The sequence below is a fragment of the Pteropus vampyrus genome, unplaced genomic scaffold (assembly GCF_000151845.1).
Source record: "Pteropus vampyrus isolate Shadow unplaced genomic scaffold, Pvam_2.0 Scaffold11, whole genome shotgun sequence".
Taxonomy (NCBI): domain Eukaryota; kingdom Metazoa; phylum Chordata; class Mammalia; order Chiroptera; family Pteropodidae; genus Pteropus; species Pteropus vampyrus.
In genome coordinates this window covers 2,279,783-2,303,848 of record NW_011888792.1, presented here as the reverse complement: position 1 = coordinate 2,303,848, position 24,066 = coordinate 2,279,783, and the positions used below count along the sequence as shown (strand labels likewise).

The window sequence follows — 24,066 nt, the reverse complement described above, 5'->3', positions numbered from 1 at the left end:
ATGTGCCTTAAGATCCTGAAATATCTAAAGATTCTGAAATACCTTTTGAAATTCTGGCATAGTGGGAAGCAAATTCAGTAAAATAATGGTGGCATCTTCTCTCATAAACAGTCAACAAATCACTATGTAAAATGAGTACTTGGAAAACGAGTAAAGAATAATATGAAAATGATTAAAATCAAATATAGTACCTTAATATTTTAAATGGAAAAATACTGCTTTGTAATATGTATAGGGAAAAATGTTATTAGGCAAGTATTTAATATCTCTTTTATTCATTTTAGATAAGATGGGAAAAAAACATCACATTGGGGGAACCACCAGGATTCTTACATTCTTGGTGGTGGTAAGTATCTTTTATTTTATTTTTACTAGATTTCAGTAGGCCCGTACTTATGTGTTTATGATTTCATACTTCTCTTTTATTCTTTTTCATTTCCTACAATTATTTTTTTAAAGGCAGCACTTAACAAAAAAACTTAAAACCAGCATTAGTGTTCTTTAACTTAAAGATATTACTAATGAATCAAGTAGGAATTAGGACTAGTACACGAACTCTCCAACTGTAAGTATGATTCTATATTAGTCAACTTGGGGTGCCATAATAAAATACCAGATGGCTTAAACAACAGTAATTTATTTTCTCACAGTTCTGGAGAATTGTGAGAAAATCCAAGATCAAGCTGCCAGTGTGGTCTGTTTCTGATGAGAACTCTCTTCCTGACTTGTAGATGGTTGCCTTTTTACTGTGCCCTTATATAGCAGAGAGAGGGGTGAGGCTCAGGTGTGCACTAGCCGACTAGCTCTTTGGTATCTCTCTTTAAAAGGGCATTAATTCCATCAAGAGGGCCGTATTCTCATGACTTCTCATCTAAACCTAAGAATTCTGAAGGTGGTAGTGGTGGTGAACTTTTAGTGAAGAATAGTCCAAAAAAGTTTGAAATAATTCTATGTAGATTAAGAGATAAAACTGACTAGAAACACACAAAAAGATTGTCAGTAGTGTCGAAGGCCTAGTTGATATCATAACTTACATATTTCATTGTGGCATCTGTATGCCTAGGTATGCGACTTTTCTGCAGCAGCAATTGGTAGTCCAGGTATTTGCATGACAAGCTAACCCCCGCTTTTCATTTCTTTAATTAGAAGCATTTCCTGTTCAGTCTCATATACTCATCTCTCAGCATCTTATATATAAGAAGCAAAAGCTCCCTTCTAGTGCCATGCATGTGGTTTCCTTGGTACGTTATTTAATGCCATCATCTTTTTAAATCTCTCTCCTGAAAACATGCCTTACTAGAAGCTCCATGGTGAATGGAACCGCACTTGGTCAGTTGTGGTTGTGGGTTTCCCTTGTTTGTCTCACATATGTCTAGCAGGAGCAGGTGCAGTCCTTTGGTTCAGGGTTGTTTCTGTATTTGGAACAACGGTTTATTGCAGTTAAGCACTATCATTGTGCTGTTTTCCTGGGGTTTGAGATCAATCTCTTGTAATGTATAATATTATAAAAGTCAGTTTTTCATTTTATATAGTATATACCTATGATATCTAGATTTAGAATGCAAATACTTAACTGTTTGTTGAATGTAATTGAGTCTTCTTGCCTGTCGACACCCTTTTATTTTCTATGTTTCCAATTAGGTCTACAAAGTGGCATAAGAAACCATTTTAGAAGTCTTTTTCTATTGGATTAGTGAGCTAACAAAGTGAGGATTTTAAGTTTTCCATTATAGAATTCTGTTTTTTTTCACCTATTTCACTTCTACTCCCTTTCCCATGAATTTAACCTGTTTTTATACTATAGATGGTTGGTAATAACTCAGTGAATACTTCAGATTTTTCCTTCTGTCAGACTTTAGGTATTTTTGACTTAGCTATCAGAATGTGCAGCTCTTAAACACAATTAATAGTATTATAACCAAGCTATGTACTGGTTATAATAGCAATACAGGAGGAATACTCACATCGGCTTGGGAGAATTACGAAAGCCTGCATAGAGAAAGTGAATCTGAGTTGAGCTGAAAGTTGAGTGAAGGAAGGGTATTTGGAGAAGGAGGAATAGTTAGTATGAAGTCTTGAAAGGGATGATCATGCATTTAAGGAATGACAGATAGCTTGGACAAGTTGAATCGTAGGTGCAGTACTGTGAAGCGATAGAATATAAGGCTAGAGACAAAGGCAGAGGCCAGATTATGAAGTCCAGGAGTACAGCAAGGGTTTGGACTAAAGCTCAAAGATTTTAAACAGGGTACGTAACATGTTAGATTTGTGCTTTTAGATACTCACTTGGTATCAACACAGAGATGGATTGAAGAGAGTTGAGAATAGAAGCATGTTTACATGGCAGTTGTAATTTTCCATTTGAAAGGTGATTAGGTGATGGATCCCAGATAATGAACACTGGATAGAATAGTTTGGAGGTGAAGGAGTTTTGGAGGTGAATAGTTCTCAGGTGTTACATTTGGATGGTGGGATGAACAATGATGCCATTGACTGAGGGAATATAAAGAGAGCAACAGGCTTTGGAGAAAAGACCATGATTTAGCTTGGATAGGCTAAATTTTGGGATTCCTATGTGACATTCAGGTAGAGATGCCTTATACAAAGTGAGAGATCTAGGTCTGTATCTCTGAGACAGGTCCATATCGCTTGGGAGTTATCAGCATTGACCATACTGTTGGTGAAGAGTGTTTATAAACAAAACTGCCCAGTGTAAAACATAAGAGCAGGGCCTGGGGTTGGAACTCTGGGGAAAGTCAACATTTAAGTGTGGGCGGATGAAGAGGAGCCTCAAAGGAAAATAATTGGAGGAGAATAATCAGGAGAGAGTAATGTATGGGAACCAGGAAAGGCATTTAAAGGAGAGATTAAATTCTGCAGCAAGTGTAAATAAAAAGACCCAAAGATTTTTCTGAATTGGGAAGGTGAACTTTAGTGGTCTTGAGAACAATTTCAGTGGAATCGTGAAAGTGAAATTTAGAAGGCTGTTATAATTCATTTGTACAGCTAGAGGGTTACTGAGAGTAGCTGAAACGTGTGGCGGCATATGTGGTAGTTTTAGGATTAACAATAGAGCAGGACCTAACATTCGTGTTTTAAAAATAGAATAGATTTGATCATGTATATAGATTTAGGTGGAAAGAGTGGGAGAGGTTGAAGATGTATGAAGAGAAATACACATGCACAAAAATGCAATAAAGCACAGGAGAGGTGAGAGGCAAAGGCCCTGGAAAGGAGGAGGGGAACTTCTGCCTTAAGTAAGGGATAGGGTTTGTGATTTCACTTTCTGGAACTGTTTTTCCTTATTTCTGATGTGACTTCCATTATCATAATTTTTTTTTCCTTTCTGTTTGCACGATGCCTGTTGCTGTAGGCTTTCCCAAGCCTCCTGTGTTCATTGCCTTGACGTTGATCAAATCTCCTTTGAAAACTTATTGCTTGTTTGTGCACTTTAATAAAAGTTCTCAACTCTTCCATGAATTTCAGAAATAGAAATGCCAGGAAACTTCTTTCCTCTGAAATTAATGTTCTTTTCAATTTGTGTAATTTAAAAATATACACTTTGAAAAACTTTATATTTAAAGTTTTAATGGCAGAAACTATATCTTTTTTTAAATTTAATATAATATATGTAAAATACCTTTTGGAAAAACTGTGGGCCAATGTATCTATATCCTGAAATTAAATATATATAACATTACGGAGAAAATAAATCAATAACTAAGATTATTATGAGAAATCAGTTTCTTTCACCTGGGAGTAGAAGGTCAAATATTGCATGTGAAAATAACAGCATTGAAATTAGTCAACTGGCTCACTAGAATGGTATGATATTTATATTTGGCAGGATGTTTCTTACTCATCTTGTATATGTTGACTGTAATAGGCATTTTGTAGCTAATTATTTATTTGAATTAAGTTAAACTAAACAATAATATAAGACAGTGTAGGCAACAACTAAGATAGGAGTTTAACCATAGTGAGAAGAGAATAAAAAGTGTTAGCAAGAGAGAAAGCAAAGAGCAGAGATGGTCAGACTGTAGAGAAAAAGTGAAATGTGTCCGGGAGAAGAGGAAAGGAATGTGGGTACAGGGGAAAATCTACTGGGGAGAAGACATTGTAAAAACCTGATGGAATCTTTCACTAAATGCAAATAATTAAAAAGGACATTGAAGCAAATTTTACTCAGTTAATAAGAAAACTTTTTTTTTTCTGGACAAACTATCTATATGAGACTTTCCTAGAATATTTTTTAGTACTTTTACACTTCTTCTAAAAATACTTTTGCATATACCTATACAAAAGCCTGTAAAATACATAGCAGATATTTCTCTTATCACATAAAGAAACTAAGAAACAAAGCTATTTGCTCAGAGTCAAATTTAGAATTACAACTGCAGTTTCCTGAATTGCGACCAGGGCTTGTCTCTGCAACAGGTATTATTTCTTAAACACCGAGCAGAATTTAGTGGCCCACTGTTAATAAGACCATTAATTACAGTTCCTTTTTGAGCATCATGAGTGATTAATTCCAGACTAAGTAGATATAAATGGGACTCAGAAGAGACAACTCTTAGATTTGTGCTTTTAGAAACTCACTTGAGTCTAGTCTATATTGAGTCTAGTCTATATTGAGACATACATGGATCACTGGCAGCTGCTGGTAGCATGAAGGGATAGTTGCCATAGGATACTCAGGAAATGAGATAGAGTACAAAGGTCAAAGGCAGGATAACAAAGTGTTTGCTATCTTATATGGGCCAGGTATCTACCACATTCTTATAATAGCCGATGCTGCTCAGACTAACAGAGCTGTATAAACCTGTCATAACCAGCATAAAGCATCTTGAAATAAGAACTCAATACCATACTCACATTAGAGACATAATAATGGAAGAATTAAAAAGTTCAAGTCCAGCTCTGCTGCTAACTTAACTGTGTGACCTGTAGGTAAATTATTTAACCTTCCTAAGCCTCATTTCCCTCATCCATAAAATGGGTACAGTAATAGGATTAAATACTAAATATGTAATGCTTAGTATATGATGCTTGAATTTAGCACGTATTTATTAAATGTAAGCTATTTTGATACTTAAAATATGAATTTATCACTAATCCAGGAGTATCGTGAAAATTTTATAATAGAAATAGAAAATTAATGCTTGCATTTTAAAAAGTATAAGTAATACTAAGGAATAAGCCAGGTATGTGTATATGGAGATTCAAAGGTGATGAGCAGGTACATGTACATTTCATGTAAAACCCTCCTTAGTCTTCTGAATTGATAATATTCTTTAATATGGTTTGTGAATAACTAATGTTCATTGATAATGGAGCCAAAGAGAAAGAACTTCTTTAGTTATTCAGACTTGTTCTTATAATAACAGGGCTTGCTCTTCAGAAAAAGATGTTTTCCTCAAAGATTGTTTTTCTCCTTTTAATTTTTATTTTCAGATAGTCCTAGACCTGGCCAATGGCGTAAAGGTTATATAGTTATGTTTGCATCCCATCTTCCGGGACACATCTGTCCTGTTTGTTCACCCTTGTAGACTACTCAGACAATCATTTTGCTTTCTAGGTTCCCTAGAGGTATTGACAGCTAGCTTAGTCATTTCAGCTCATATCCTCAGGATAGAAGGAAAACAATATTTGGATGAGAATCCTCAATTTGGGAATCCTTTGTTTTCCTTTGATTTATGTGGGGAAAATTAATAAGAAATAATACAAGAGCAAAGATTGTAATACTTTGCTAGTTTTGTTTCTCTGTCATTTTCATTTGTAAAATACCAAATTTTCACTTGTTTTTGCTTAAGAATAAAAAGACTGTGTAAATCTAAAGCATTATTCATGATGATGAATTCACCACATATCAAGGATAATATTTTGGTTTCAAGCTTAGTAGATATAGGGATTAAAGGAATTGAAAAGATTCTTAATCACCAGCATCTCAGGTTGTAGAGAAAAAAGTTTCTGTCTTGATCACTGTAGACTTTGTAACACAGTTCGAAATCAAGACTTGCGATGCCTCCAGCTTTGTTCTTTTTTCTCATTGCTTAGCTATCAGTCTTTGTGGTCATCAATTTAGTCGTTTTCTGTAAAAAAAAATACATGAGTTTGTTAGAGATTGCGTGATCGTATGCTTTGAGTATTTATGGACATTTTACAACATAATCTCTAACGTGTGGCATGAGATAGCTTTCCATTTGTGTCTTCTCAGTTTCTTTCATCAGTGTCTTATAGTTTTCAGTGTATAGATCTTTCACCTCCATGGTTAAATTTATTCCTAGGTATTTTATTCTTTTTGATGCAATTGTAAATGGAATTGTTTCTTAATTTCTCTTTCTGATAGTTTGTTGTTAGTGTATAGAAACTAAACAGATTTTTGTATAGAGAATCTGTATTCTTCAACTTTACTGAATTCATTTATTAGTTCTAATAATTTTTTTGGTGGAATCTTTAGTAATTTGAATCTTTTTGTTTGTTTGTTTTTAGTCCATCTAGCTAAAGGTTTGAAGTTTTTGATTTTTTCAAAGAACCAACTTTTATTTTCATTAATATTTTTCTGTTGTTTTTTATTCTCTATTTCATTTATCTCTACTCATCTTTATTACTTCCTTCTGCTAGCTGTGGGTTTAATTTGTTTTTCTTTTCCAATTTCTTAAATTTTAAAGTTAGGTTGTTGATTTAAGATGTTCCTTGTTTTTTAATGTAAGCGTTTATAGCTTTAAATTTCCCTCAGCACTGTTTTTGCTGCTACCCATATGTTTTGGTATGTTGTATTTTTATTTTATCTCTAAGCATTTTCTAATTTCCTCTGTGATTTTTTTCTTAGATCCATTGAAAGTATGTTGTTTAATTTCTGCGAATTTGTGAATTTTTCAGTTTTCCTTCTGTTATTGATTTCTAACTTCATCCCATGTAGTTGGAGAAGATACTTTGTATAATATCTATCTTTTAAAATCTCTTGAGACTTAATTTGTGCCCTAACATATGTTCTGTCCTGGAAAATGTTCCATGTGCACTTGAGAATGTGTGTATTATTGTTGTTGGATAGAGTGTTCTGTATGTATCCATTAGATGCAGTTGATTTATTGTGCTGTTTAAGCCCTCTATTTCTTTGCTTATCTTCTTCTTGGTTGTTCTGTCTATTATGAGAATGGAGTATTATGTCTGTAACTATCATTGTAGAACTGTGTATTTCTCCCTTGGGTAAATGTCTTTAAAAGGATATAGTCCTTTACTTTTATTCAAGGAAATAATGTATAGGTAATGTAGGATTGTTAGAGATGCTACATATAAAGTTATCCTATTTTACTAACATTTTTTATTATCCCTTATCTCCATCTTGTAAACCTTTGACCTCCCATTAAATCCATAAAGGGGAAACTTAAAAATAGCAGTGGACCAATGTTACTATTCTAAGATAAATATTAATTATATGTATGTAAATAATTATTTACAATATTTATTTAATAACTTTTAGAGCATACTCCAATAATAAATTATTATTTTTCTTTCAGTAAATTTTATAAGACAAACTTTTTAAAGTAATATTGGAATAATTTTTTAAGAGAAATCTTATGGTATTTGCTAGGAAATTAGGAAACAAGAAGAGATATTAAGGTGTTTGTCATAATATTGCATATAATATTGTATATTTCAATGTAATTGGAAGACTACCATTATAAAATTTTGGTTTTAAGATCTTTGACATTCTTTAAGAACATGAATATAGGAATAGTTGCAACATACTGTAATTCATAACACACCTGATCCAAATGTAAAACTTTTAGCTGTATTCTTTTATGTCTATAATTCTTATACCTTTTATTCCAAAAGTGACATAAGGAAGCCAAATAAAACTTTTAACTGCTATCACTCTCCTAAAAAATTGACATTTACTTAAATTATTTTGACCTTTAATTGTTTTCTTTGTATTTCTTGCTTATTGTAAAAATTTAAAAGGAAATAAATGCCACTACTCGACCTTTTATATTTTTCACCTCGGATGGTTATCTTATTTTACTGAGTTAATTGTGCCATACAGACTACAGAATGGTTTCACCTAGCTGAGGAGAGAGAGATCCAGGCTAAATGAGACTTCAAGGGTCAAAACAAAGAGACCAGGTTTAATGTACCAAGTTTTACTGTTAATATTGCCCTCAGCACAATGACCTGTCTTAACAATATATATGAATTTTGAGTTTTTATGCAAACTAATTATAACAATATTATTAATAATATGCTTGCTATATGTCGGACACTTTTTGTTATATAACTTAATTTTCTCAAAACCTCATTTCATAGAGAAAGATATTGTGTTTTTAATCTGTTTAAGCAACTTGAGCTAATAATTAGTAGGGCTGGCTTATCACCAGTATTTTTAGACATTTGCTTTCCTGATTTTTGAATTACTTGCTCATGCTCATAGTTAATTTTATAGATGAAAGAATGACTAGAGCCACGTGTCTTATAAGCAGTATAATTATTTCTTCTCGACCAGTTTCATCTTACTTTTTCCTATTATTCTTGAATAGTAGGGAAAAAAGCTAGCATGGATGTTTTAATTTTCAAAATCACTAACCTATTTTGGTAATTTCAAAGGAAAAGGAAAGGAAATTTTAAGAAAGTATATTTGTTTGACCAATGTGATTTAATGGTCAGAGTATCGGCTTTGGACAACAAAGTTATCTTGAAAAAATTAATGAACTACTTTGTTCTTTAATGACTAAATTATGATTTTTTTACTGTTTTAATCATGGGAAAGTTGTGAAAAGTATAATTATTTCAATCATGTGTTTAAGTCATGTAAATAGATAATTAAGAATGATAGTTTTAAATATTTTTAAAAATTATTTTATTCTCTTTGAAAAATCTTATTAACATTTCTGAATGATGGCTAGGTTATACCCTAGTATTACATGAAGAGCCTTACCTGAATTTAAGACTTTCGAGGACATATTTGTCCTGAAGGAAATATATTTTGTATAAAGAATAATTTATGTTTTCTATTTTTAGAATTGACCTGTCATTTGACATTATATGATTTTCCTAATGTTACTATAATTACTTTTTTAGTGTATTTTGGGATCTATACTGTGCAGCTCCAGAAAGACGGGAAACATGTGAACATTCAAGTGAAGCAAAAGCCTTCCATGATTATGTAAGTTAATGTATAATTTTGCTGTTGTATTGTCAGTTTTCTTTTTAACCACTGCTCTTGCTTGCAAAATGCATTGGAGCACCTATTTTCTTTTGGAACTTAAGAAATTGATCTTTTTATCTTGAAAAATAGGCTCATAACTTTAAATGTGAATTATAAATGGGTGTTTGAGTCTTGTTGAAGAAACTTAGAATAAGAGAGTAGTCCTAATTCGAAGCTATTAAAAATATTTCTTATCTTTAAGTATGTCTGATTTGTGAAATTTTAGGTTTATAAAAATTAATTGGTAATTATTTACTTCACAAAAAGAGTCATCGTAAGAGTTCTGTAAATGATAAGCTTCTCTTTTGCACATGAGATTTTGAATATATTCAGAAATACTATATTCTTATTTTGCAACTTTTGGTTATATGTCATAAGAGCTTTGACGTTCCTTAAGAACATAAAAATAAGAATTGCAATCATAAGGCTAAATATCCCCTTCGCTGAATTCAGTTTTAAAGTAAAATTTATTGTGAATTAAAGGAAATACAAGATGGGAGAGAAACTGATTTTGTGCAAAAATGAAAATGTGATTTTTTTTTTTTTAGATTCTTAAACAAGGGTAGTGGACTGTTCTTAGCTAGGTGATGTATATGGAATTTCTTTTTTTAGAAGAACCACAAATGTGATTTTAGGGAGTTGATGGTATTAGGGAGTAGAATTGTAGAAAAAAGAAAAAAGGGGGTTGGGAAACAAAAAAATTGGAGGAGGGGAATTGCCTTTAAGAATGAGGAGATGGTATTGTCAAGGGGCTTGGAAAATACCGTGTTTGCAGAACTGACTATAAAAGGAGGACAGATTGAGGTTTGGACTGAGGAAATCCAGTTTCATTGGTTTGGAGGAAATATCTGTAGCTAAAACTTAACCAGAGGGATACTGGTTAACTTGATAGAAGAGAGGCATCATTCTCTGTAAATAGCCTTAAAAACCAGAACCAGGGCTCAAAAGGGAAAAAGACCTTGTTCTTCCAATGAAAATACTTCTGTCTTATACTGAAGAATAAAAATAGCTGGAAGAATTATAATGCCAAAAGTAGCACAAGGAAGAGTATGTTTTAAGAGAAGCGAAAATCTCAAGCATCTGGCAGGGACTGTGTAACATTTGAAATGTGTACTAAACTCTTTAAAGTCAGATTGCTCATGATTACCTTATCAGATATTGATTGTACTCATAAAGCGTGTTATGTACTAAACAATAGCTCTTGGGGACAAAGTGAGTGAAATGGGTGCTACTGAATATAAAGAAAAAGTAGAGAAAAGGTAGATAAGGCAGGACTCATGGCATAGTATTTATCTGAACAATCTCATTTTCCTTTTTTTCCCTTGGGTAATGGCAGAAAATAAAGCAGAGAGCCAACCATGAGGAATATAAGAAATCTGACTAGAGAACACTATTCCATCTCATTTCTCTCTTATGCCATGAAAGACATGCCTAGGTTTGGCCTGCCAGTCATGAGAAAAGTTTTTGCAATATATACTAATTTTGACAACTAGATGGCATTAGTTACACCAGTGTTCTACTCTAAGGGACATATAATATTTGTAGATCTACATTTAAAAAAATTATATAAGTACTTTTCCAAATTCCATTGTGTAGAAAGATGCATGCTACTGTTCACCATGGAAATCTTATAAGTAACATGAATTAATTTAGCATCTCTATCTTAAAGTATTAGATAAATCATCATTGCTGTCATAGCCATTATCGTCATCGTCGTCGTCATCATCATCATCATCATCATCATCATCATCATTTTGCATTTATAAGGCACTTCCAATATTTCAGATTATTCAAACTTATTAGCTTTTGAAGCCCACTTGAATATTTCAAAGTTTTTGAAAATGAGCATTGACCAGAGGTAGGAGTGAAATTACAGTAGATTTTTTTTTCATGGTTTAAAGCAATAGTTATTATTGCTCATGAGTACAGTAGATTTTAAAGGAAGAACAACGCCTTACAATGTAATCTGGTCCTAAGAAACTATAGTTTTAAAAAAGATCAATATTTGGTTTTTTAATTCATTATGAATATTAGCATGTTTTATCAGTTGTTTCATATTTTTATTTTAAATATTAATTTTAAGAGATTTAATTTATTCTTAGATAGCATTTTTATTATTCCTTCGAGCCAATTTATTTTTAGTGGTAATACATCTCCAAATTTTTTTAAATGGAGGTTGGTGAAAAGATTGAATTTGGCTCACATAATTTTTTATTACAATTGAATTTTTAGAAATACATTTGTCTTCCTTAGCATACCTTTATGGTAATTTTCATAAGTTGCATTTCCTGAATTCTTAATAGTATACAATTTCTGTAAATGATCAAAATAACTCATGTTTAAGTGTATAAACACAAGAGTTTGAAAGACTCAGGGGAGAAAATGGGAAATAGAAACACAATAAGATTTTGATAAAATTCTAGAATGCTATATTCCTGTACTAGGATTGACCTGGAACCATTTCTGTTATGGTAATGAATATGTATACCTACTGAATTTCAAGGTCCTTCTCAAGGAAGCGTACTGAAAAAATTTTTCGTCATTAGTTGCATCTTTAAAGTAAAAAAAAAAATACTCATGTATAAATTGTGATATGTTTAAAGAGTAGTCTTGTTATTTTATAGTCTCTGCTTATCTGTAAGATAGAATAGGTAATAAAAGATAAACTACTTTTTTTGAAGAAATAGTGGAGGCATAATGAGGTAAATAATGAATAATCCTTTGATTTAAAAATAGGCTAAAATGTTAAAAGTGATTACTTTTGGATATTGGGATTTTGCCTGAGTTTTATTTTTGTCTATATTTCTGTATTTCCTAAATATCTGTAGTTAACATTAATTTCATATTCAAGAAAGTTACTTAAAAGCAGATTAAATTTTACCTTTCAGGGAGCTCCAATCTCTCTTCTGAAATTAAAAAATAAAAAAACTTAGTAAAATAAAAGTTAAATTTGAGATGGTCATATGTTTTCATACCATCTTGTTATACACTAAAGTATTTAGCATTTTTCATGAAAGACTGGGCACATATTAAAAGAGATACCTATAAACTGAATAGATGTAATTTTGAGCTATTCTATAATTTTTAATAACCTTTTTTTATTTGGTAATTATCCCAGAAATCTTTTTGGCTTTTTGTTTTTAAAAATTTGGTTTTTATTTTCTGACTATTGCCTCTTTAGAGTATGGATTTTTGTCACTTTATTATCTTATTTCCAGATGGTTATAGATGTAGCGTTAATATCTTTTTCCTTGAAAAATCACCCCATGCATACTTATGAGAAAAAGAGAAAAAGGGAAAAATCAGTCTATGGCCATGCCACCCTGAATGTGTCTGATCTCATCTGATCTCGGAAGCTAAGCAAGGTCTGGCCTGGTTAGTACTTGGATGAGAGACCACCTAAGAATACCGGATGCCGTAGGCTTTAAAAAAAAAAAAAAAGAAAGAAAAAAAAAATTTCAGATGCATAAAACTTTGATCGTCTTGCATTTATATTTAAAATACGTTAACTTAAATATTTAGCCATCGTATGCAATGCTAAATGTAAAAAAATAATACATGTAGAAATCAGTAGTTAATAGTGTGTAAGGATGCACTTTTGGATGGCAAAGCTATAAAAAACACAAGGAAATGATTACAAATCAGGATAACAGTTACTTATGGGAGGTGGAAAGAAGTTGTAACTGGGATGCAGCTCATGGAAAAGGCTTCTGGGGTGGTTGGCAAAGTTCTGTTTTTCCTGACCACCGTGGTGGTTACTTTATAATAGCCATGTGTGTGCTTTATAACGTTTCATAGTGCCATAAATTAATTTCGTGTGGTTTTCTATATATTTAAAATTCTTTTTAAATAATAAGATTTTTAAATACAGTCGAGATGATTAACTTTAGAAAAAGAATACGCACAGTAGTTTCTAATGTGTTTCCAGGCATTGTTGTTGTTCACTCTTGAGAATTGATGGCAGAAAATGTAGGAATGATCTCCAAACGAATCTGTTTCTTCTCTGTATGAAGATGTCTACCTGATGATTTTCCACAGGGAAGTAGGAAATAAGATCAGAAATATTGGAGGAAAATTTAATAATTAGGAATTTATCTTATAGGAGAATATAGAGGTTTCACTGTAGAACAATTATTTTGCTACATGGCTGGGAAATATCTAGCTTTGCCCTGTTATTTTTATCCTGAGTGTAAATCAAATTCATCTGAGCTGTAAAATTATTATTATATATTGAATTATTATCATTAAAAAGTAAACCATCATCTCAAGTGATTAAAAATAATACCTAAAAATAACTTGTAAAGTTTATTGTACTAGCTTTTATTTTCTCCCCATTAGCGTGTTTTTATTTTACTCTGAAATCACAGGAAATGCTTTTATGTGGAGTTAATTAATGTTAACTAGATCTTTTTTCTTCTACAGCTTAACATAGAGTTGTTTTATTTAAAAACTTATTTCTGATTTCATCTATTTCAAAGAGATTTAGGAAAAGTATCAATATCTACTACTAAATTTTTAATGAAAAACATATACAGTGATTATAATTTTAGTTCCCTGGTATGAATGGAATATTTCTTAATTGTCCTAAAGCAAAGATAGAGCCAAAATATATTATTGCTTTAGTGCGATGGTAATGAAATCATGTAATTACAATGACCTCTTTGAGAGCAGAGAATTAGATTCATTCTTCTCTGGAGTCTGTCAAATAATAGATGTTCAATAAATATTAACATAATGTAGTAGTCTGGGAAATGAGAAATATTTCAAATAATTCAAATGCTCAGGTAAAATGATATCCTTGAGTCAAAATTGTTAATAACATGTTGCTGCTTTTTACATTCTTGCCTAAGAGAGTGTTTATAACATCTAGAAAGAATTATGCTACAGGTTCATAATGATGGGATAGTTTAAAGATGATATAAAACATGTGATATATATATAAAGTAATAGAAGAAAGTTTTATTTAGACCTCATGATGATTTTTTACAAATAATCATATTTTCAGAAAGTACTTTCATAGAAACTACTGCAGAGAATGAGGTACATTCTCTGCTATGATCCGTAACATTCTCTGTGTCCTTCCTTAATGTCTCTGTATATTAGACATTTGTAATGGGATGTTTTCTCTAATAATCTGTGAACTTCCTCAGGGAATAAGCTTTGTTTCATTTGTCTTTTTCATTCCTGATTCCTGGCATGGTGCCTGACATGAGATGTTCAAGTCACATTTGGTGTTTACATAAATTTGTGATTAAATAAAATATTATCTAATAAGTATTTATCATTTCTTATCCTAATATAACTGAATATGTGGTTGCAGGAGGGCATTTAATGCTATTTTTATTCACTTTGTATTTCAAAACAAATTAAGATAAGGCAGTAACTTGTAAAGACATAACAAGTGATTTAAAGCAGGTAGTAGAGGCTTTATCTCTTGGGAGGCACTAGGGAATGTAGCCGTGAACGAAATATAGTCCCTAACCTCATGGGCTTACCATCTAGCAAAAGAGACCTTTCTCAAAATGTTTAAATATCAAATAGTAAAATACATGTAGAGAGATACAGTATAGTATTATATTGCTGTATCAAAATTTATAGATATATAAGAATATGGAGAGAGTAAGTGCACATTACTTTTGATGTGTATTTAGATTTTGGCATGTAGTAGGCATAATTAGTAAATGCTTGAGTGAATGAATAGTGTCAAATTGGGCCATAATTCTCCTAAACAATCCATGTAAACTAGAGTTCTTATAGGCTAGGAACAATAAAGTTACATGTAAAATTCATTAAGGTGATCAGAACTGTTGTAGGTATATAATGTTTATCAGTAAATATAAAGGCTGTTGTTCACCTCAGTGGGTAGAGATATAATGAGATATATAATTTTTTTGCCTTATTCTTATTTGCCACATTATTATTGCCCTTGTTTTCATTTCTGTAGGATCCAACTTAATTTCTTTTACCATATATAAATCTTATAAACCTCCTTATATTCTTTCTAGCATAAGGTAAGTTGTTTACTTCCTTTGTTTCGTTTTTGTGGGAGCTGTGCTGGTTTGAAGAAGTACATTCACCACTTTACCTGTGGGGTGTGTGTCTCTCTATTTCCAGCTTGTCATTGGTTTGCTAGGATTGCTTCTAGGTGGCATGTAAGTACTGTTAATAACTGTATCAGCTATTTTTCCTATTTCTATTGATCCTCAGGTTTCCCATAGGGCAATATGTTATTTCAGTCATTTGATGGGCAACATGAATAAAGGGAGACAATCAAGGAAAATGTAGAGCATTGTGGAAGAATTCTTCAGTTAAAATTTTTTTACAGTAAAATTTACAGAATTATATAGAAACTGTGAAATCCATAAAAAATAAGTAAAGAAACTGTATGGAAAAGAGAAAAAGAAACAAAACAGGGATGACTTTATTTACAATTAGTTTCATTGTGAAAAATAATATACTGTTCCAAATTGTGTATTTTAAAGGAAGGATATTTTAAGCCTCTTTCTACCACTAAGGTATTCATTTATTATTAAAAGCTAATTTCTGGTAAATGAAAAGATGAATATGAAAAAACCTTTATTCTTACTATTTTTAATGCTAATGTTACACTGCCTTATGATTATGTTGCCAATAGCATCATAACATTAAAAAAAACAGAAATATGATACTCTTTCAAAAATAGCACACATTTCTAGCTTACTATTAGAGATATGAAATTTATAAATTTATATGTCATATAAAATAAGTTATTTGGGGTATTTTTAAAAGGAAAAGTGAAATATATCTACATACTTTAGATCCGTAGAGTCATTTCTGTAGCCATTTTGTTTACTTTTTATACATTATACCCTTCATTTACTATGATTTCGTTTTGGATAACTTAGAAAAGTGAAAGTTTCTGTCTGTTTTTATTCCTTTTCCCTTTGTTTTGAAGGAAAGAAACTAAAAACAGTGGTAAAACTCATGTTCCACTTATCCCAATCCATAATTTTGAATTATTTTTGTGGTTTTTTGGTTTTGGTGGGCATTGGTTCTGAGGTTAGAGGTTCATATCTCTTTTTTTAAAAAAACAAGTGCTTCACAATTTTAAGTAGTATGCTTTGACAGGATATATGCTAGGAGTTTAGTAGTTACTTATCCAAGATAATGAATGGGGCTATAATGGTGTGACACTCCTTTGTACTAATAAGAATGAGTTATTTGTTTTCATAGTTCATGACATGTTTATAAATTTGATTTCATTTATTTAGAGTATTGCTTGTTTTTTTAACATATATTGGTCACATATATTCCTCTGCCTCCTGGGTTTACAACTACAAACAACTACTATTATAATACAAGGAATTATTTTACAGCCAGCCACAGTAGCTAGATATTATCAGTTCTCAAAGATCAGGTGCTAACTTCTTAATTTTGGAATTCTCTAGAAGGAAAGCCTCAGAATCTCTTGAAAATAAAGGTACTAATATTTTTCAGGTAGATTTAAGCTTTTTCTTATCAAAATCAAACTTAAATTTAAAATGTTTATGGTATATTACATTAAAATATCTAGATTTTTATAGAATAGAGTACAATTACTAACAATTCTATGCAGGATTATCATGGAGGGATGTGATTTTTTGGAAGTGATTTTGATAGAAATATCATTTCTTTATTAATTCTTGAGAACCCATTTATGTACAAGTTACTTTGATTGAGGCTATGGGAAGGGCAAAGATTTATAAATATTTGTCCTTTCAAGGGTTTATAATCTATTTGGAGAAGTCAATGAGCTATATATCATGTGTTAATTGCTATGAGTATAATATAGATAATAACTGCTAAATTGTATGAGTTTAGACACTATGAATATGCACTAGTCTTTGTATGATTTGAACAAGAAAAGATGGGTAGGGGAAGGTATATCAGAGAAACTGGCTGATGTTGGAACAATGTAAGGTATATTTAAAGAATAGTAAGCAGAGCTTTGTGACCAGTTCAGAAAAATCAAAGACAGGATCAATACTTAGCTAACATGGTAGAATTTTCAAACTGTAAGGAAACTATGAAAATTTCCTTTTCATTGGTTTCATGCTGAGTCCTCTGACTTTTGGGGTACATTAGAAGGGCCATAGATGGTGCCCAGTAGTGAGAAGGGAGAGAACACCCTACAAGAGAGGCTCTTGGCCTCCTTCTATTTTAAACAAAGCAGATCAATTCTCACCCTTTCTGAATTCTTTTTATTTCCTCCTTCTAATTATATGGCATCTCCATTTAGTCATACCACAAATGAACCTTCTTTTATTCCCCTTTATTGCTCTTCTCCTTTATCTCCAAGTGGTCATCAAAACCAGTTATTTCCACTGCCTAAACATTTCTTACACATGTCTTCTCTCTAATCCACTGCAGATGTGTTAGTTTAAGTCTTCTTCAGTGTTCCAACAGCATTACAACAGCTGTTTCTGTGTCTGGCTCCCCTCTACTTCCTCAGGATTCAAGAGCCCTCTTTCAAGGTTTCTTGGTAAAACTCTTAAATAAGCAACTTTAAAAAAAAAACTTTGTATATGTTTATATCAGGTAAAATGATATTCTTGAGTCAAAATTGTAAATATATATAAATATTTATATGTAAATATATGCAAATATATGTAAATATGTATATATTTACAGCATCGGAATCCAAAACAATCCAAAAACTGTAAATAAAAAACTTTGAAAACTACTTATTTGGTCCAACCTAGTTATTTCACTAGATAAGGACCTTGGTATCCAGAGAAGTAAGGGATATGTCATTGCTTAATAATCAAGTAAGGTTTAGCCAAGAAAACTCAGGTTTTCCAAATTTTCATTGAGTACTTTTTCAACTATACTAGATGAAACTTTTGTTCTGTCTTCAGTGGAGAGTCATTTTTTGAGCATATTCAAAAAATAATAAATTACATATTAGGATGATTAATCTGAGGGCATCGTGTCAGAGGAACTGAATTAAGGAAAAGAACTAAAGACAAAGAGGATGAGAAGGTTCTCCTAATTGTCTTGTTAAAAAGCAAACAAATTTGAAAATAAAGAATGAAAATGAAATAAAAAGAATGAGATTATCTAGTTGTAAGGATTGAGGAAGAGAGAAAAATTAAAAATAATTTGTAGTTAACATTACTGAGTAACTGAGACCTGTGACACCATTTAGCAGAAATCTGAAATTTGGAAGGAAGGACATAGAGAAAGTAGGTTCGGCTATAGAAGAGGATTAAATTAATTAGGGAACAAGGGTAAAATAAGAAATGAGGCTTGGGGATGCAGGTTTAGAAAAAATGCTCATATTTAGGAGCACTAGGAAGAAGGAGCTATCATTAAGACAGGGGAAATACAACACAATGAGAGGTGAATACTTATCACACTAACTAGACTGACTTAGCATGACTGGTGTGTTCTCTCACCCAGTAAATTTACTGAATCTGTTCACTCTTTTAGGATGCTTCCAAGTTGAATTCTACATCCCAGGGCAACAAATAAAATCTGTTTGCTATTAATGTATTATCTTGAGCTCCTAAGATGTTCAAAAGCTGTTTATGGTTTTTGAAGCAACAGTTGAGACTCAAACTATGTCAATGCCTGAATGATTTTTATAGGCCACAATTTCATTTTAGAAATCAGTCATGTATTGTGTAGGGGGGAAAGTAGATTCAAATTTAGGAGGAAATCTAAATGGACTTAAATGATCCATGGCTTATTCCAGAAGTTTTTGAAACTTAGATTAATAGGTAGGGAAATCTGAATATATTAGCCCTCTTTCTTCATTGCAATTTTGTTTTAGCAAGTATGTATTGAATTGTCTTTTAGGAAAAGAGCAATGTTAAAATTCTCAAACCTTAAGGAGGTAAGCATATGTAAAGACTAAAAATATGTCATGTTCAATTTGGTAGTCTAGTGGCTTATACTTAATTGGTACTTGATATTTGATGAAAGAATGTATATGCTTTGAACATGCTATTTCTAAATGAAGTGCCCCCATATTTCTCCTTGCTTTCCTTTGATAATTGCCTTATCTTGCTTATCACCTTATCTTATCCCTCTTCATCATTATCCGTCCTCTCTTGGCCCTAAGACAGACATGAAAGGAGAAAATAAAGGAAAACATTTCAGAGCTGAAGTCATATTATGGTTTTTATTATGGACAAAAGCTGAAATACATAAAGGAAATGGAAAATCTTTAGCTGTTACAAAATGACTTCTGTATTGTTTAGAATAGTGCACCTTAATTTAATGTGTATTAGAATACATGGGGATGTTTTTCATGTGCACGTCTTATCAACACATAGCCACATACACCAGACTAACTTGCTTTAACTGAGAATGTCTTTGTGAAAGAACATTGGGAGCTTGCTGTAAGTTAAATCTGTGGACCTCTTCCATTGCAAGCCACTTAATCGATTTATCTTTTCCAGACAATGACTATAACCTTTGATCGTTTCTTTCTATTTTCCTTTGTCAGTATTTCCTCCCACATGGCCTACTCTTTTCTTTATGTCTAGGAATTTAATTTCATTCACTACAGAGACATAAAAGAGGTAACAAAACAAACACTGGGAAGTTTGCAGAGAATTAGGATTCTCAACAAAATTTTATGTTTGAAACGTAAATAGAATTTACCTTGTTTTATCTCCACAGCCACAGTCCTGATTATTTATTTATTTTTATTTTTATTTGTTTGAGGGGTTTAGAATAGAATAGACTAGGTTGGGCATTGTAATTCTCCTATTTGAGAATCATTCTCAACTAACTCCTCTCTTGATTGGATGAGACTTCAAGTTTCTTCAAGTTCAGACCAAGATAGGATTGAGCTGTCACCACTGCTAAGTCCTTTAGAACTTGTGGTGTCCTTGGAAACCTTGCACTTTCTAAACGGTCTTTCTAGGAGGACACAATGAATGAGGGAGGCACTTTCCTACCTAACCCTCAGAGATTCTCCGGCTCTTCAGCTGCCTTTTACTGTTTAGTTTTCCAACAGCTCGTTTACTTGCTGAGACTTTCAAACTAATTCTACCTTTGAGAAAAACTAGGTTTGTGTTTTTAATGACTGGGCTCAATGCCAATGAGGTTTAATGGCAGGTGTTACTAAGGGAAGCTTTCTGCTTTTTATTACTAGCTCCTTTCAGTTGCTCTTAGCCAACTCCTGTACTTTTCTCTGTGAAAGTTGTGCATGCATTGGAATCATCTACTGATTTCCTCTATCTTAACTGAGAGATGCTCAGAACAAAAATGATTGGTGCCCTTGCCCAGGGACCTACCTGCTCAGATCAGTTTTCCAGATACTCTCTGAATCAACTCTCAGCTTCCTTTTCCAAATTTAAATTCTATGTAATAACTTAAGAAATTTTCTCAGGTTATGAATCAAGTAATTTACTAAGAAAAATCCTGTGATTTGCTGTATAAATGCTGTAAAAACAAGTAGGGACATCACAACATTTATATTCTTGACTAGTTGAAAAAATGATGAAGATTTTGCATAATAGTTCCCCCCTGTTAAATCAATGACCACAATATTTCATAAGTTCTAGGAAGCATTTTTTTTTTAAAATACATGTATACTTACACGTTTCTGAAATTGGTATACATCTTGTAATCACTTAATAGAAAATTTCATGCGAGGGTGTAATGATTTTACAGCATTATTCTCTTTTTAATGATACATAAAATAATTCTGTATTTTAAGAGAAGTGGCATCTTATAGATAAATTATGGTTATGGTAGATATGTAGTTTTCTCTGGACTTAGAAAATAGTAAACTATATTTTTTGAAGTAGTCTGCTCATCTGTTATACTTCTTGCAATGTCAGTAGTATAGAATTCACTATAACATTTTTCTCATGTACAATCTAGTAAATTATTTTTCTGATGGTATAATGATATTTTCATTATCAGGTTCAAATTTTGTTCGTGTAAATTGTTTGGTAATATTAAGCTATTCAGAAAGACATTCGGGCCCTTATGTATATGCTCATTATATTTTTTCCCAAATGTAGTAGAGACCATTGGGTTGTATTTATAACATTTAACTAATAAAAACACAATAAAGGCTCAGATAGTTTTTATCATCATAATGGTGAACCTAATAACAAATAATTGTCATAATTTTTTGGTTTTTAAGCTTTTTGAGAAACGATTCTAGTATTGTTTTCATTGTATATGTTTCTTTATTATCACTTCAGTAGAGTTGTCATTAGTTGAAGCCTCAACTATTTTCCTGGTCAGTTTTTTCACATCCATTGTGGCTTTTTACATTTTCCAAAATGGCAACAACAGTATCTCCCATCTCACCTGCTCTTTCTGCAGTGTGACTTTGCCACTCTCTCATCAAGACGTGGAGTCCAGTTTCCTTTCCCTTGAACCTAGGCTGACCTTAACGACTTGCTTATAATCAATAAACTGTGGTGGAAGTGACGCTATGTGACTTCTGAGACTCGGTCAAAAGAAGCCTTACAGCTTCTGCCTTAGAGTCTTGCAATGCTTACTCTCTGGCTATTTCTTCTCAGGATGCTTTCTCTTAAAACCTAGTCACCATCCCATGAGAAGTCCAGTCCCAACATCAACAGTTGCTCATCCTTCCAGTCATTGGAGCCCAGGAGCTAGCCATGCAGTGAAGGAGTCTCAAGCTGTTTGAGTTTTCACAACTGAGGTTCAGATATCGTGGAGTCTGAAGAGACAGCCATTTCTGTTGTTCACTACTGTCCAAAATTCTGAACTTTAGAACTTAGGAACATAATAAAAAGGTTGTTATGCTTTCTGCTAAGTTTAGAGTGGTTTGTTAGACAGCAGTAGCTAATGACAACAGAATTTAATGTTTGCAAGTGGGGTGCTGCTGTAACAAAAACTAAAAGTTCATAGGACCAGCTGGTTGGTGGAGAAGAGTGTTCATGAAACCTGGAAAGGATTCATGGACAGTGTTAGTGAGGGCTTGAAAGAAAGTGATCACAATATTATTTGAAGCTGAAAATAAGAAGACCTTTATTATCTAGTGGCAGAAAGTTTAGCAAAACACACCCAGGGTAACATGGAAAATAGAAAGTAATACTTAATGAACTGATGGATCTGGCAAAGGAGATGGGCTAAAAAAGGAATTCTAGTTTTCAAGCAAAATTTGGTGGAAATGTAAAGGACCCAGGACAGTTTTTCTAGCCTGCAAAGGGTTCTCAAAGTAAGTAAGGGCCTCAGAAAAAAGATCAGATCCAGAGCAGTTAGGAAAATGTGGTCTTGTGGTAAAAATGAAACTAAGGTGTGGCTATAAAATCTTTTTAAGACCTCAGAAAGGGTCGAGGCGGCCGTCATAGACTCTTTCAGATACTCAAAAAACCTTCTGAGAACAGAGCACACGTAACCAGTACCTTGGTCAGGGCCCAGCCCTGCTCACTGGGAATACTTTTCTGTGTGTTCTAGGTACTGTCCTCTAGCCCCTTGGTTCCAACACCTTGATATAATCCATGAGTAAATTCAGATTTTCCCAGTTTTACTTGTACCTCTGTGTGTGTGTGTGTGTGTGTGTGTGTGTGTGTGTGTGTATTTAGTTTCGTGTGATTTTCATTATGTGTAGGTTCACGTACTCACCACTACTGTCAAGGCACAGCCACACCTGCCTCCTTGCCCTGCTCCTCATTTTGCCAGATTGATTTGAATTGCAGCATTAGCTCACGTTATATGAATGTAAGATATACTTTGAAAAAAAATGAATATATATTATATATAGGGTCATTTTATTAAATTGAGTCTATAAAAATGACCAACAAAAGCTTCAATTTAGAGAAAGATACTAATGGTTGACTTTTCCAAATTTAGAATTTATCTGTTAAAAAAATAAACCACTTTATATATATATATAGTAATAAAGAGTACTTTAGCTTACTATTTTTCACTTCTGCCCAGATGTCGTTTACAACTCTAATATAAAATACCTCATTTGCATGTGGTCAGCTGTTATAGATTGGGTAATAGCGTAATTACTTTGCTTTTGTATTTAAAAAATGTATATCTAAATAGTGATGTTTTTATTCTCTATTGTTCAGCATATTCAAAGATAACTATGTATGAAAAGTCATAAGGAAAGCATTCCTAAAGGGAAGAACTGCCTTTCTATGCTACTTTAATATCTATTTTACTGTATTATTTTGTTTTTATTGTAAGAAAAAAAAGGCAAAATAATTTGTATGAAATTTTGTGTTTTTCCTTTCTAAAATATTGATTACCAAATTATTTCTGGTTTCTTCCTTTTTTTCCTGTTTCTCTCATGTACTCAGCTGTTTCTTATAATCTTTTCCTGTGATTCTGAATTATTTATAACAATGCCATAAGTATTATGGAACATTGATGTGAATTTTATTTTCTAAGATACACGCAGAATCTTTAGTTTTGTAGCACTTTAGCATATGACATGCATTATTTGTGATCACCTAGAAATATCTAAAAAGTTACGTGTGATTTATCATATTTCTAGCATCTAATCTACATCTTTTATTTTTAAAAAGGCAGTTAGACCATCTCAACCTCTCTTTTTTATTTTGTTCTCGCTTTAAAATTATATTTATTGACCTTGCTAGACACAAGTGTAGATCCTAAAAAGATAGAAATAAAACAAAAGTCTCAGACCATAAGGAGCTTCTGTCTAGTAGAAAAGACAAGTCAACCGCTGGGTACAATAAAATGTGCTCTGAGAGAAAAATAAACAGAGTATTATGGAAACATTTAGGGAGTGGGCTTTTAACTTAGTATGCACAGGTGAGAGAAGGCTTCCAGGAGGAAGAGGAGATTAGAATTTGTTAAGCTTCAAGAATACAGAAAAATTGAGGTTGTATCCTCCCTCTGTATCCCCACTACTTACTGTAGTGCTTAGA

General features: G+C 32.3%; 1 protein-coding gene and 1 pseudogene across 2 annotated transcripts in view; both read left to right on the top strand.

Annotated features, from left to right (window-relative positions):
• SSBP2 (single stranded DNA binding protein 2) overlaps nt 1-24,066 on the top strand; it is a 262,630-nt gene that overhangs the window by 84,083 nt on the left and 154,481 nt on the right. For both annotated transcript variants that reach the window (XM_011377651.2, XM_011377641.2), the window contains exons 3-4: nt 285-346; nt 9,079-9,163. In XM_011377651.2, coding sequence (XP_011375953.1) covers nt 285-346; nt 9,079-9,163 — 147 coding nt within the window. The remainder of the gene's footprint in view (nt 1-284; nt 347-9,078; nt 9,164-24,066) is intronic.
• LOC111731953 lies at nt 12,511-12,629 on the top strand (annotated as a pseudogene).